This window comes from Takifugu rubripes, chromosome 1 (genome assembly GCF_901000725.2).
Source record: "Takifugu rubripes chromosome 1, fTakRub1.2, whole genome shotgun sequence".
NCBI lineage: Eukaryota > Metazoa > Chordata > Actinopteri > Tetraodontiformes > Tetraodontidae > Takifugu > Takifugu rubripes.
In genome coordinates, this window is record NC_042285.1 from 15,923,366 (window position 1) to 15,939,124 (window position 15,759).

The window sequence follows — 15,759 nt, forward strand, 5'->3', positions numbered from 1 at the left end:
AACAGATACATGTCCCGTAATTACATATTTTTATTAACACAACAGCTGCTGGATGTTTTTTTTTTTTTTAATTTAATACTAATCTCTGAAACAAATAGAATCAAATAAGACTGAGTTCTATGATAGAAATTAAAACAGGCCGCATAGTGCACATCAACTACTGTAAATAAGTGCTTCTGATGAGGGATTGTGTCCAACACTACTCTGTTCAAGCCATTTTCAGCACCCCCTCCACCATCGTTCCAATACCATCATAAATCTCATGTATCGGAGCGTTGCACATGAAGGCACAGGTGGTGACCAGCTTGTTCTTCTCATCCACGTGGCTCTCGCCAACACTCTTGCTCATGTGCTTGCAGCCCAGCTGGTTGATTGCTGCAGCGGTGCCTGTGGTGTCTGGATACCTAAATGGGGAAATAAGCACATTGATCATTGGACCATAAAAATGTCACCAGCTAGAAAGACAAATGAAATGACATCACATATATGCTAGTATTCTGGATCTACTTTTAGAAAATACAGATGCAGATCTCTCAGCTAGCTGTATTCTGATGTGCACAGACTCACTTATCATTATTTTCAATGCCAACAGTGACCTCACAGCCAGGAAACACTTTGGCAGCCAGGACAGGGGAGATGCAGCAGAGGCCAATGGGTTTATCCTCAGCACGGAATGCTTGCAGCACAGCCTTGACCTGCTCATTAACGGAGCAGTCCTTCCCCTGTACCGCCCACGTACACAGATTCTTTGCCGCACCGAAACCCCCTGCAAGACATTAGAAAATTCAAAGAATTCGTTTAAAAAGAAAAAAAAACAGTAGCAGAGTTATCATTCTTCCCAACCTGGGAATATAACTGCATCGTGGTCTTTGACACTGAGATTAGACAGGTCCTGGATGTTTCCACGGGCCAACCGTGCACTCTCCACCAGTACGTTTCTCTTCTCCTCGGAAGGTTTTCCTGCCAGGTGGTTTATCACGTGCATTTGCTCGACATTAGGGGCAAACATGTTCACCTATAGTAGAAGGAAAAAGCAAAGATAAAATACAGCATCTGTGTACTTACGAGCAATTTCACACTAAAAATAAATAACCAAAACCCTCAACAATACTGGTCCATTAACTGATTGACAATGTAAACTGAACAGAGAACCCTCTGCTTCTCAGCCCAGTCCCAACAGGCTGAGCTACCACCGCCCTCATATTTCAAAACGTTTATGAAATTAATAAAAGGAAGGAAAGGGATTACAGCGGACATAACTTGAAGAAAAGCTAAACTGTGCTTGTTTTGGGGAGGAGGAACTTGATAAGGTGGAGTGCAATAAGTTTATAGAACAGCACCGATGAGTTCTACAGCGACTGCGACGCTTTAGAATAAAGCACTGATTAAAACAACAAACATTCAAGTCGTAAACAGCGATTAGGGCATGAGATCCAATGCACAAGATAAACCACACTCTGCGTCAGTCGCACCTGTGGAGCAAACTTACACTTGCGCCTCCTCTGCTCAGGTGCACCAACACAGCGGAGGCCTCGTGGATCTCAGAGCCGTCATAAACTCCACAGCCCGCCAACACTACAGCCACACGTTTACCCATTTGTGTTGAATAGTAACTGTGAGTTACCGCCTGGAGTGTCCGGGAAACCAGTAAGTTATGACTAGTGCGTTGGAGAAAGGAGAGCATGGCGGACAGTCAGCTGTGAGGACGCCCCTTCCTCTTCTTCACGATCGAAGGTCGCTGGACTCGCTGTGATTTAGCGCCATCTTGTGTTCAAACACGCTCACTGCAGCCACCTCGACCTTTACATGCAAAGGCTCCTTCAGTAAAAACAGCAAATCAGCTAAACGACATGAAGATGTTGCATCGCTTTGTAGGTTAACCCTTTTAACTGCTCAACACTTTACAATTTTTATGGTACGACCATAAATTACATTTTCTTCTGTGCTTCAATTTGTGGTTGTTATGACTTCATGACAAATTAATACAGATTTATTTATTACACATGATCTAATTTTACCTCGTCTCACATTGATTGTTCACTCATTGTTTTTAACATTGATCTACTGATAAAATAAGGGTCAAAATGCTTAAATAGACACACGTCAACAGAAAAGCTGTTCAGAAGAGATCAACATAAAAAAACAAAGAAAAAAACAACAGATTAGTCAGAAAGGAAACTAGTTCTTTTGCTTACTAGTAGATAGATCCTCAGGCTGACATGACGTTGAAGAACATAAAACTGCAACAAGAATACAATGACCTGAGGCTTGTGTTATCCAGGAGGCGCACTCATGTGCTCTGCAGGAGGAGAAACCAGAACTCCAGAAGGTCCTCAAACAATCAAAGAAGAAGCTGCCTCCTGGCAAAGGAGGAAGAGCAGGAGGGAAGACTTTCAAGGAGCTAAAGTTAGGTGGATGTCTCTGACATTGATCGACAGGCACAGACGCAAGATCTTCACAGACACTTCCTCCAGCTCTTCGGCAAGAATTCCAAGAAATTGTCACCCTTTTTTCTGAGATTGTTTGGCTGCACAGTCACAGATTTGGATACTAGTTGGTTTACCTTTCTAATTTAAATTTAATGTATAATTCTACAAATAAAACTGAAGGGTTTCAAATAATAGCATTCAACATGAGCATAAAGTTCCTGTAGTTACAGAGCTCAGAGGTATTTAGATACATTAAAGTACAGAGAAGAACAAACGATACTGAAATCCATGGATGAAGAACATGAACAGATTATAGTCTTCCTCTATCCTTTCATGACTGATATTATTACTGGTATAAGATCACATGTTTAAAACTACTAAAATCTCAAGACAAGTGACCTGCAAAGGTAGACAAGAGCCATACAGAAGCATAATAAAAGGCTGTCATCAGCTTACACGTGCAGTTTAGCCAAACACTTTCTTTCCTTTACATGCCGTAAATTAACACAAATCAAAGGGAGAATAACCTTAACAACAGATTCTGGGAGTTTTAACAACTAGCCTTAGACACCTGTAAAATCTGCTCATCTTAAATCCATTTGTTGATTTTTGGAGGGAACAAAAACAAGTGTGCAGGTCAGATCTACTTCCTCTTAAAAACGGCTCTTTAGCTTTGATTCAACAACTGGAATGTCGCTTGGCCTCATTTTATTTTGGACAGAAGACCTGTGATGAGTCCAGTAGTCTTGCTTTTGGACTGGCAACACAGTTGTAATATAATCCAAGTGTCAATTGCCCCTGAAACCCTATAAATGGCTGCCAGTCTGCTGGTCGCTTCCACTTCCTCTGAGAAACACAAATTCATTTCGCACGCAGTATCAATAAATTACACATCTTATTTTAATCTGGTCACTACGGTGTGAAAAAGATCCCTCTAGTGAAGGAAACTCGCACTCTGGTTTGATAAGATTTTTAAAATGAATTGTGATTTACGATTGTATTCTTTAAAGTGATACAAAATCAGTTCGTTTATATGAATAACCCATGTCACGCGGTTGCATATCAACAAAACCACGTGATCCGAAACGCGGAAGTTAATACAGAAAGGAGACTGTCGTCCGTTTCCTTCCCTTTTTCTCGTTTTTTTTCTTTTTTATTTCTCAGTATTTTACCATGATTCCCACTGTGGTTGTTTTGTATCTAAATGTAGTGATTCTTCTTCATGTAGCTGCCTGTTTCGATGACAATAAATCGAAATGGCCCGTTCCTTACAGGTAGGAAAACGCGATTTTCTGTGTTGATTCCAGCTATAAAATCATGTGACAGCTAGAGAATAAAGCTTTTGTATAAGAAAAACGTTGCCTGCAGAGTATGGGAATACTTTGTAATGCCACGAATAGACTTTTACATTAGTTTAAAACTTTTTAGTTTTGACTTCCATTTGTTATCGCCCTTGTACAAATATTTAATGTCAATGATGGATGCATTAGACAGCAAAAAGCACATGACAGGGCACTAATCACCCTACATAAATTCCAGCCTACTGTCTTCAGTTTATCTGATTTGTTGATCAGACTCAAGCTATTGGAAAATTCAAAAGCAAGGACAGATTTAATGATTTAAGCACGGATTTCCAACCTGTTTTTGCTGTTCCTCTGTGTCGATTTTTGCACCTTTTGGCATTTTAGGTGTGTCGGTCATTGTGTCTATCATACAGCCTTTGGGCTGATCAAAACTCTCTTTGTTTTGTCATTGTATCTTAATATTAGAACATGATTCATATTGCCCGAAATGAAACTTTATTTAGCCCTTTCCCCATTTTGGAAAAATTGAGTCAACATCAAATACCGGTAGTATTATTATGACGGGGCTTTTGTCCAAATGCTATTTAGACCTTGACTCATATGAAAACATATTCCAAAAAGATGTTGCAACTGTGTGAGATCATACATGATTACATTTAAAAGTAGTATGACTGACTGTCTGAGAACAAATGTACAAATAACGGTCTGATTTAACAAAAAATAAAACTGATGACTATTGAACATTCATGTTTTTTGACATGAATATTAGGTTGTACCTGCTTCTGAATAACAAAATAATTCAACTTCACATCAATGAAAGGGGAGAGATCTAAAAAATCTTCTCCCAGTTGTTGAATCTGAATTGAAGTGATGCATATTTACACATTGAATTTATAACTGCATGACCACAAAGATGGCTTAAAGTCCCCATGTCCTTCACAGGCGCTTTGACCATCGCCCTGACGTCGACCCGTTCTGTGAAGCCATCTACCCCTTCTGTCCCACCGGGGACCGAGACGGACGCGTTCCTGACGTGAGAAACAGCGACGTCATCTCAGTGTATAGACTGCAAACACCCGTGTGGGAGTTCAAGTACGGAAGTTTACTTGGCAAAATGGTAAGATAGTGACACTTCTGTTAGGCTTAAAATATACATCTATCTATAATTATTGTTTCATTACATGTACATCATGTACACAGCAGTCAGGTCCAGAACTTTCTGTGTTTGGTTCACAGCATATCATGCATGATGCTATCGGCTTCAGCAGTTCAGAAATGGGGGTCAACTACACCATGGAGTGGTATGAGCTTTTCCAGCTGGGCAACTGCACGTTTCCTCACCTCAGACCTGATGTGTATGCCCCCTTCTGGTGCAACCAGGGAGCCGCGTGCTTCTTTGAAGGCATTGATGACATGCACTGGTCACAAAATGGCACCTTGGAGAAAATAGGAGAAATCACAGGTGAGACTTTTGTAATACTTTTCGCATTACACGGCATATCTAAAACATGATTAAAATGAAAATGTAGTTTGTGGGATGCTGCGCCCGGTTACCGTCCTTAAGATGGTCAAAACTGTTGCCCATTAAGCAGAATTGTATGTCCATCTTCTGCCACCTTAATTGAATTAACAATTGAATTTTAAGCAACTACTACTTAAAAAATAATTAGAATTCTTTTCCCCTGGTGTGCTCAAATCTTCTTAGCACCTAAAAATGTCAACTTAATAAATGTCTTATTTCTCTGAAATCCTGAAAGCAACAATTCGGCCTCGGCAAAGGGCGTCGATAACCACTGCATTCATTCCTTCATCTGGCCAGACACCAGCAGGAGGGACCCCCTGGTTCCCCTGGCCCTGCTCTAGATTACGTCCTGTTAAAAAGTTCTTCCTTGCCACTGTTGCTCCCACCTACAATCCTGATTGTGATAGATGCTACATATAGTTTGAACTGATCAAATGGAAGACTTTCAACCCTAAAATGCAATAAAGGGCTTTTTTGGTGCTGTCAGGTTAACTCTCCACATTATATCTGGTGGCAGGAAGACTAAAGTCTTGATTGACGCTCCCTCCCGTGATTACAGCGTGCATGTGTGTTACTTTTCTCTTCAGGGGGGCAGTTTAATGAAATGGCCCGCTGGGTCCAGAACGATAACGAAACCGGGATCTATTATGAGACGTGGACGGTTCGCTCGGACCCCAGCCCCAACGCAACCGTGTGGTTCGAGTCCTACGACTGCTCTCAGTTCGTCCATCGTACATACAGGAAACTGAGTCAACTCGGAGCCAAACTGTCCAGCCAAACTCAAACCAACTACACCAAGATCTACCTGTACAGCGGAGAGCCCACCTACCTCGGGAACGACAGCGCCATCTTTGGACAACCAGCTCTAAAGAATCTGGCAACAGACATCCGCAAATTTTACAACTTATTCAGACCACATCAGTCCTTTTTTGACTTGGCCTTCAGTCTGTTGGAGGCTTACAAAACGGTGGTGCTGGACAAGGACTTCTACCTCTACTATAACTTTGAGTACTGGCACCTGCCGATGAAACCCCCCTACATCCAGATTACATATGAAGAGGTGCCGCTGCCTTCACCTGTCAAGACCCATCACAAAATAAAATAGATTTTTCTCCGTCTCTTATATGCTGATATATTACCAGTATTAATTTTTCCTCTATTATTTGGATTTTGTGTTGTTTACAGCCGTGTTTTACTTTTTTCTGCCTGAATGGTTTTGCTACACGGGAGCCACAGATTTTCAGACCCAATACAAACTAATTTCCAAAGTCCCGCCCATAGAGACACTTATATTGCCATCAGCGGCTGGCAAAGGAGGAAGAGCAGGAGGGAAGACTTTCAAGGAGCTAAAGTTAGGTGGATGTCTCTGACATTGATCGACAGAAACTTCCTCCAGCTCTTCGGCGAGAATTCTGAGACATAGTCTCTCCTGGGGGGCATGTTTACTCTGCTGTGTATTTGTTTTTGGATTAAAAAAGCTTTTAAATCATCACCCTTTTTTCTGAGATTCTTGTTTCTCTGCACAGTCACAGATTTGGATACTAGTTGGTTTACATTTCTAATTTAAATGTAATGTATAATTCTACAAATGAAACTGAAGGGTTTCAAATAAAAGCATTAAACATGAGCATAAAGTTCCTGTAGTTACAGAGCTCAGAGGTATTTAGATACATTAAAGTACAGAGAAGAACAAACGATACTGAAACCCATGGATGAAGAACATGAACAGATTATAGTCTTCCTCTATCCTTTCATGACTGATAGTTTTGCCAGGATTTCATCTGTCCGTTTGGGGTTTTTTGCTGTCAACAATCAGAACCTCCCGACCTTCAGCGTTAAACTGTATTCATGTTCCTGAAGGTGCCTCCTGGTTGGCATCTTGGGACGATGTCGCTCTTCTCCACCGCCTCCACTCTTTTTGTCACTGTCCTGGTCTTCCAGGACTTTCCAGGACTCAGCTGTCCAAAGGCTGATTTGGCCACATCCCAAACCTCTTTGATTCAGCTTTGATTCTCAAAGGGTAATGTGAGATGACTTTAGGAGCTACGCTCTGCTTTATTTGAAATCTGTTGCAGAGGTGGTAAAAAAACGCCATCGAAAGAATTCTTGAGGGACGTTTTTAGCAGCTTGTTTACACTTTGTAGAAAATTCTTCAACAGATTTCCAGCAATGAGAGGAAAAAGGTAACAAAAGAACAAAGTCAAGGAGTACATTCACAAAGTTTTATTACTGGTATAAGATCACATGTTTAAAACCACTGAAATCTCAAGACAAGTGACCTGCGAAGGTAGACAAGAGCGTTTGCCATACAGAAGCATAATAAAAGCCTGTCAACATCACCTTACACCTAATATAGCGGACTGGAGGACTAAGAACAAATCCAATTTTAATAGGTATATTTTTGCGAGATTTTTGCTCATCCAGCTGTAAATCAAAAACCAAAGGAGAGGAATATGGTTGAAATGAGCAGGTCCATCCAGTCTTATGCAAAACTCAGGATATGGAACTGTACCACGAGGAGAGGTGACAAATTACACACAGAATAGGAGCAGAGCAACCTACCGGTAGTTTACTGACAAGGAACCAACACCGTCAGACCAAAATAATACGAGGAACTTCCTGAAAGGTCGACTTTAAAGCAAGGCAAAAAGAACCAAATGTAAATCTGGGCTTTCCTTCAGGTCTCACGTGCAATTTAGCCAAAGACTTTCTTTCCTTTACATGCCGTAAATTAACACAAATCAAAGGGAAAATAACCTTAACAACAGATTCTGGGAGTTTTAACAACTAGCCTTAGACACCTGTAAAATCTGCTCATCTTAAATCCATTTGTTGATTTTTGGAGGGAACAAAAACAAGTGTGCAGGTCAGATCTACGTCCTCTTAAAAACGGCTCTTTAGCTTTGATTCAACAACTGGAATGTCGCTTGGCCTCATTTTATTTTGGACAGAAGACCTGTGATGAGTCCAGTAGTCTTGCTTTTGGACTGGCAACACAGTTGTAATATAATCCAAGTGTCAATTGCCCCTGAAACCCTATAAATGGCTGCCAGTCTGCTGGTCGCTTCCACTTCCTCTGAGAAACACAAATTCATTTCGCACGCAGTATCAATAAATTACACATCTTATTTTAATCTGGTCACTACGGTGTGAAAAAGATCCCTCTAGTGAAGGAAACTCGCACTCTGGTTTGATAAGACACGAGCTGCAGGGTTCAGGAGACTTCAGACCCCGACAGTGGGCGAGATAAAGAAATACATACAGAACTATTCATAATAATAATAATAATAATAATAATATCAAACACACAGCGTTTTATATACAGATGTATTGGACTTCCTTCTTAAAGGAAAAACGTTTGTTTCACTCTTCTGACTTGCCAAATCTCTTGAACTGAGCTGGTTGGGTGTTAGACAGAAGCGCTGAGTCGGATCTACGGGGGCGTGTGTGTGTAATGGTCAGAACAATACCGCCTCCTCCCTACACGTACGATGTGGTAATGCGATACCAAGCGAATGCGGGGTAGCAGGAGGGCAAATAGTCACCAGAGGTTTAGAGCTTTAACAGGCAAATAACAGAAGATAGAAATGAAACCTATTTAAGAAAATCTTCCACCCTGCAGCCGAGGGACAAACATTAGCTTTGCATACCCAGCCTGCATTTGGAGCTAATAGCCGCAAAGACGAGTCTATAGAATTATTCTGAAGCAATCTGATCAGGAACGATCAAATATTCCAGGATCAAATATTTAAGTGCACTATCTATATTTACATAGCATTAGATAATCTAGATTTGTTACTTCAACGTGCCAGCCTGGGCATCTGCTTCAACAGATCCTCAGTGCAGTGTCAATCCTCAAGACTAACGGAAACATTATCAACAAGACTCCCTTCTCTCGTCAGAGCAGGAGGACACGAATCGTTCTAGATTTGCTTCTCATCTAAGGTGCTTATGAAATCTGACTGTACACAAACCTGGTTAACACAAACGTGAGATTGGTTTTTTTTCTTTTTGAGCCAATTCAAACAGAAGCATCATTTGGAGACACTGAGACATGAATCGACACTGTGCAAGTTGGCGGCACCGAGATAAACTCCTATATACACACAACCACAAACCTTCTTGTCCGTGCCAACTTTTCACAGAAGTTTGACAGTATTTTTTTCTGTTTTTTTTCGCATTAATTAACTATTACGGTCGTATTCTCGATGGCCGACTGAATTAGTATAAAGTTCGGTGCACAAACTTGTCGCCTCTCTGACAAAAACACCTTCTAGCACATATTACACAATAAACACACAAGGAAACTATCCGAAAATCTCAATTTTTCTGTTAAGAGTGCAGAGGTGTGTGTTAGTTACTGGAGGCCAGTTGTGCATGTAAAAACATGCAACGGTTCCCCTTCGTGTCAAAAATGACCGGCAAATGTTAACAGCATATTACCGCACACATTTGTCTGCATAGTACACATTCAAACATGTTACAGGGCAACATAAGAAAGTCCATAAAACTCGAGTTGGAGTTGTAAAAATGTTGCTTTTAAATCAGAATTCCACCTGCGCTGCTCTGTGGGCTGCTTGTGATGGGGCAAAGCCAAAAGAAGGAGCCCCCCCAGTTCATTCTGAAAGAGGTAAAGATGAATGTGGCGTCTGTATTTGATCCTGACAGTAGAATTCCGAAGCGTCGCTGCACCCCTGCCCTGCACAGTGGGGGGCAGCGTGGGTACACCCTTCATCTTGGCACCAAACCTTCCACAGTTGATAGAATCAAAAATCTCATTGATGTATATGGACACGGGGGTTGGGGATGTACCAGACCTCAAGTCGGAATCCTGAGCTTTACCATGTCGGCATCATGTCTGGGAACCAGACCCGGCCCAGGTGCTTTGAAACCTCCCAGTGGATCTCATCCAGGGAGTATTTGTGATCTGGAATCAGCACCTCCTCCATGATGGACAGCTGGGAAAGCCTCCTCCCACACATTTTGACGAACTCCACAAACGCACTGCAGGACACCTCGCACTCGCCCAGACCGATGGCTGACAGCTGGGTGCAGTGCTTGGCAATGCGTATCAGCTCCTCGTCCAGAGGGCGCAGGCCGTTGGCGCACACCACCAGCTCCACCAGGCGGGGACAGTGGAGGCCGACACGGCCTAAAACCTCCTTGCTGACTGAACGGCCGAAGTAAAGGTGGGTGACGGGGATCTCCTCGTTAAAAAAGGGCCCAAATTCGTCTTCGTACAAAAAGAAGTACATGACCAGGTTGAATTTGGGCGAATGCCGCACCATGGCGTCCCAGCTGCTCTTCTTGATGGTGTGAAAGTGCTGCCCGGGGTTCTCGCTCACCACATCGATCCGCAAGTGTTCCAGGTGGACGTGTTTCTCAGAGGAGAGGGCCAGAAGGAGTTCATCACTCAAGAGGTGGTAGTTGAGAGCCAGCTCTCTCAGCCCATGACACTGGTCTGCAACACACAGGATCCCTGCAAATACCAACACACCAGTCAAGATGGTTCGAACCAACCTTTTACAGGGATGGTTTTAATGCCATTGAGAAATTCTTAATATATATCATCACAATTGACAACAAAGAAGAGACATGGCGGCGTGGCTGTGAGACACGTGCAGGAGTCACTGCACATGCAGTACCTGCTGGAGAGACGTGAGGGCAGCTGCTCATCTTCAAAAGCTTCAGCGTGTCACTGTTATTGGCCACCAGCACCTTCAGCGATGGATCGTCCACAGGAGTGTCATCAATCTTGAGCGAGGACAATGATTTGGAGTTGACAAACACCACAGTCAAAGCTGAGATGAAATGGGACTGTGGAGGAAATGACAATAATGCAGAAGCAGATGTAATACAGGCTGTACTCTTACAGGCATGAGGAGCCAGTTCACACAGACCAAAAGCAGCTAAATTAACCTGCCAAAACCATGAAGGGAAAAGTGTCAGGTGGAGAGAGACTCCAGCAACATAAATCTTAAGATTTGGATTAGGAAATGCGTTACCTTGGCAAAGATTATGAAAATGAAACCTTTTTGCCATCCACCTTTATGCACCACAGTGAGGACACATCTGTAATCCATCTAACCTCAATTAAAATGGACTTTGTAAGATCCCAGAACCACAAGGAATCCCGGCTGCCAAATTTAATTTAAATCCGTAAATTCTACAACCTCCACACTGCTCGGATACTCCTGGTGGTTTAAAGGTGCTCAAAGCTCTGACAATGGTTGGATAATGTGCTGAACTGCGTGACAATATCAAGCTATTCAAAACTGCCTAAGAAATCAGCAGAAAAGCCTCATTGATGTGTCGCCTCCGCCTCCACCTGGAGACGGTTTTGAGACGAAACAAGAATTGCAATTGCCACAATGCTCGTCACGTTTTGAGTAAGTGCACTTTAGCACATATGATGGAAGAGGAAAACATTTAAATCATAGAATTTCTTACATTGTAAATCATAAATTTGGCAATTTAATTAAATCCACCAGCACTTAAGCGAACCTCAACAAAGGGGAAGAACAGAGCGCTGCTGAAATGGCAGACAAAAAAATTCTATTTTACTTTCTTCTTGCCTCAAATAATTGTTCATTATTGCCAAGATTGGTTTTATAAACCACAAAATGAAAGCAATAGCAGTGTATTAACGCACACGCGCTCTATGTGCAAGGCTCAAGTATACCTTTGGAACCTCCATAAAACTGGGTCTGGCTGTAGAGATGAGCCCCAAGGTCTTCAGTGAGCAATTTACCAGCTGTGAAAGAATGTCACAGGCTGCCTCTGCAGACTCTGTGCTGCTGTCCACCTGCAAGGGACAAAGACAAGTGATGAATTCCGTAACTATGACAACAATATAACCGGCTAAAAGGAACACGGAAAACGAGCACCCATGTTTTTAACACAGACATAACTTCACCTTGAAGCTGACATACTGCAGGTGGTTGGAGTGCCTCTTTATGATCTGTTTGATGAGGTCTGGATGTGTAGCCTTAAGGTAGGAGCTGGCTGGCTGGTTCAGCTCAAACTCAAAACATCTCCACAACTCTGGCATGTGGAAAGCCTGGTTCCACTTGCGGCACACCTGGGAGGCGTAAGCCCGGTCCAAAAGCGGAAGGTACTGGAAGATGTGTAGTAGGAGTTCCTGAGGCAGTCGTGCCCAGTCCCCATCTGGTGACCCGCTGGGCACCGCTGCCTCCACCTCTTCAGTCGCCCGTACCTTCTTACATGGCTCTGGTGGGCTGCTGGTCGAGGAGCCATCGCCGTCCTCCTCTCCTCCTTTAATCCGCTTCATTCTAAAAAATAATTTTTTAGAAAAGACATTTTTAAGAATGTGGTAAGTTTCTCTTGAACACCAGTTATTCTAGAACCACCAGAATCGCCACATTTTTTAGGGATTACTACTATTACTATTTTCAAATTATAAAACGTTCGTAGTGTTAATAGCTATTGTTTGCTGAATCTTCCGCAACTTATAGGTGGGATGTATACTTTATGATATACTTTATGATATACTTACAACTGCTAGCCTGAGGCCACGTTTTAACAGGAAATTATCAATGAATTGATGTCAAACTCATAACACTGTTTCAATAGTTTCGTTAACAACGCCTGACATTTCAAACATTGAATCTTTCCACGCTTAAGTTAATGGCAGCTGACATTGACGAAATAAAACATTGACAAAGTTTATCCAATCCCACTCGGTGCCAACGTCACGTTAGCTTAGCTAGCGAGATTTGATGTTAACCGCAAATGAAAGGAAAAATAGTTCAAGTCTAGCTATTAAACAGACGGTTGATAAAAAAAATATTTTATTAACGATAGTATATATTGAAGAGAATTACACATGGACCCAGCCAATCATCCTACCTTGTTGTTTACACTCTGCTAGCCTGCTAGCTGTGGGCAGGAAAATCCGACTACCGATATGACACTTCAACCCGGGCCGACACAGGAAAAGCTCATTCGCACAAACCAAATAACACGCATCGGAGAACAATAGCAACGCCGTCTGAAGGTAGAATAGAGGTGAACGATGTTTTGAATAGAAATTGCCACAGCCTTCCTCCACTAGGCTGACCCAATTCCTTTGCGGGAGTTACTGCCCCCTTGATTCTGAAATGGCGAAATGTTGTTGTTACGGCAGCGTTGCATCATGGGAAACACAATACGAAATGGCTGTGTGTAAAGATCCCGAGTGATGTGAAGATGACTTACACGTTTGCTATTAGAAATACAAAGAAAGAAAAAGTCCCCCCTAAATACTTTTCTCGGATGGCACATTTTCACATCTTTGACTTCCAAAAAAAACTTTCAGGACATATTTTGGTGGAATTATATTGACATAAGTCTCACCCTGTTTTTTCCCCCAAGAAAATCTTCAACAAGAACAAATTTTAAGTACCTTAAATATCGCCCAATAATAGTTTGATTTCTTCATATCTGTTTTTTCCTATTAAACTTAATCAAAATGCAGTTTTATTCATCAAAATGTGTAGTACAAATGTTTAGTTTCCGTTGGACCTGACGTCTCTTTACGACAGCAGGAAGACTGGTAGTGATACACCTTAGTATTTTACTCCTCTCTGTTGAGATACGCTGCTCCCAAGTCCTGATGGGAAATGTAGTGAAATATATCATCAATATGACATAGTTTTAATACGTAAATGCAACATTTCATTTATTGAAAAAAAAAAAACTGTATTACTTTGTGAAACAGAGAACCTGGTTTATTACCATTCAACTCCATCCACCACAGATATTACAGAGCAGATTCACAAGTATTAAGCTTTTAATATATAACAGCAGCTGCTTTTTATCTACACTCCCTTCTCCTAACCACTGAACTCCATGCCTCCTACTAAGAAAAAGCATTACAGGTGCACAATTTTATTTGGTGTGAAAACTGGCCCCTCCAATCATTCAGCTGTATTCAGCATCACTGCATTTTTTCATTATTTTGTTTTCCTTTGGGTTTTCTTGCTTTTTTGACAGAACTGCAAACAGAATTTTCATCCATCTTACTTCAGTGCAGGTGCCAGGGTCTTCCTTTGCACATCCAGACAACAGAAGAGAACCAACATTTAGAGGAGGGGGATTACAACTGCCTAATGTATAAAAATGTACAGTGGCATTTATCGACATACATTCTATAGGTTAAACAGCTGCAAATTGGAGGCACACCCAGTATTGCACTTCATTAAAAGTTCTGGCTCAAAACATAACCCAGAATATCAAACAAAACAGAGGTGAAGAGTAGCAACTTCAGAATACAGCTATTTTGAATAGTATCATTATATACAGGATTAGATAAATCATACATTATTTTCCTCCCATACTTTAAATCCCCCAACTCATCTTGTGTTGTCCTTCAAACCTTGATGTACTTGACAGTGGAGAATACTGTACAAGATTATGAAAAAATTTTACATATATCTTAAATTCATGAAAGTCATTGGAAATACAGCCTGTTCTTTTTTAACCCCACTGTGCCCCACAGTAGCCTTTAAGCAGATCATTTCAGTCCAATGTTTATCCTGGTACACGTTACTGATCGGGAGGAGTGCAACGTTATAGAAGCCGAGGGAATACAACGGCTGCATGCAAACACGTCACAGTTTTGTTTTTGTCTTTTTTAATTTAAATTCTATTGTTCATATTTCTTATTACTCTGAATCCACATGAGCCACAGCACGTCCTTAGCAGAGATCTGGGCACTGACGTCAGCAAGAGCAGACCTGGGAACTCTTGGCGCAGAGCAGAAACTTGGTCCAGTGTCCAGGAGACCCGGCCATGCAAGAGCTGAGCTTCACGACTGAGCTTCAGCCACAGGCAGAAATCACAGTAAACAAACTGGTTTTCAGTAAAAACGTCTTTAGAAGGTGTGGGCATTTCTACAAACCCCACACCCCAGGGCAAATTCCTCCCCTGTTGGTGGATGAACCACATGCAGAGGGCACTCTGTTCCCTCCAGCTGTTTTCCTTTGGGCCCTATAAAAGAAAAGCAAAGACACAATCCAGTTATTTTGGTGCGTACTCTTTTTGGCCATGTTCAGTAAACAGAGCTGCTAAGCACCTGCAGGACAATGGGGCAGCTCCTCTTTGGGTACGCTTGTCATTCTCTGGAAATCATCGTGGCAGGCATTGCAGAAGTGCGTGGTGCCAAAGCAGAAGAAAACAGCCACTGAGCAGCAGTACCGGCATTTATACTCAAGGAAGTCTGTGCCGTGCTTGGAACACATCTGTCAGGGCGGAGACAGTAAACAATCACTGATGAGACTTTTGTGCAAGATTTTAAAGCAAATACTTTAGGAAAAATCCTAGTTTGCATTCTTGACAATGGTGAGGCACCCAGAGATGTCACTTTTATTCACCCAGAGGGCAAATTATAAATGAATTCCTTTAGAAACTAACACTATTTAAAACAAAAATCAATACATTTCATTACCCTCAGGAGTCAGACATGTTTGAGGGAAAGTAACGGTGCCATAATTTTCCTTCAGGT

The 15,759-nt window shown here is 41.9% G+C and overlaps 4 protein-coding genes across 26 annotated transcripts in view; 1 reads left to right on the forward strand and 3 right to left on the reverse strand.

The window, feature by feature from the left end:
• Nucleotides 1–12: 12 nt before the first annotated feature.
• LOC101063493 (glutamine amidotransferase-like class 1 domain-containing protein 3A, mitochondrial) lies at nt 13–1,729 on the reverse strand. Its single transcript, XM_003961653.3, has 4 exons — nt 1,490–1,729; nt 844–1,015; nt 568–766; nt 13–404 (listed from the first exon to the last, which is right to left on the reverse strand). Exons 1-4 carry the CDS (start codon nt 1,682–1,684, stop codon nt 209–211), a joined length of 762 nt encoding a protein of 253 aa, XP_003961702.2. The 5' UTR covers nt 1,685–1,729; the 3' UTR covers nt 13–208.
• A 1,768-nt stretch (nt 1,730–3,497) lies between these two features.
• cln5 (CLN5 intracellular trafficking protein) lies at nt 3,498–6,745 on the forward strand. The gene is made up of 4 exons (XM_003961652.3): nt 3,498–3,703; nt 4,676–4,850; nt 4,970–5,195; nt 5,843–6,745. The coding sequence occupies exons 1-4, from the start codon at nt 3,603–3,605 to the stop codon at nt 6,358–6,360; spliced, it is 1,020 nt and encodes a 339-aa protein (XP_003961701.2). The 5' UTR covers nt 3,498–3,602; the 3' UTR covers nt 6,361–6,745.
• A 718-nt stretch (nt 6,746–7,463) lies between these two features.
• On the reverse strand, nt 7,464–13,404 carry fbxl3a (F-box and leucine-rich repeat protein 3a). Its single transcript, XM_003961651.3, has 5 exons — nt 13,125–13,404; nt 12,172–12,547; nt 11,938–12,060; nt 10,901–11,072; nt 7,464–10,734 (listed from the first exon to the last, which is right to left on the reverse strand). Exons 2-5 carry the CDS (start codon nt 12,544–12,546, stop codon nt 10,094–10,096), a joined length of 1,311 nt encoding a protein of 436 aa, XP_003961700.1. The 5' UTR covers nt 12,547; nt 13,125–13,404; the 3' UTR covers nt 7,464–10,093.
• A 554-nt stretch (nt 13,405–13,958) lies between these two features.
• mycbp2 (MYC binding protein 2) overlaps nt 13,959–15,759 on the reverse strand; it is a 42,545-nt gene continuing 40,744 nt past the window's right edge. For all 23 annotated transcript variants that reach the window (XM_029837358.1, XM_029837452.1, XM_029837351.1 and 20 more), the window contains 2 exons: nt 15,331–15,496; nt 13,959–15,245 (listed from right to left, as the gene is read on the reverse strand). In XM_029837358.1, the coding sequence (XP_029693218.1) occupies nt 15,130–15,245; nt 15,331–15,496 (282 nt within the window). In that variant the 3' untranslated portion in view covers nt 13,959–15,129. The remainder of the gene's footprint in view (nt 15,246–15,330; nt 15,497–15,759) is intronic.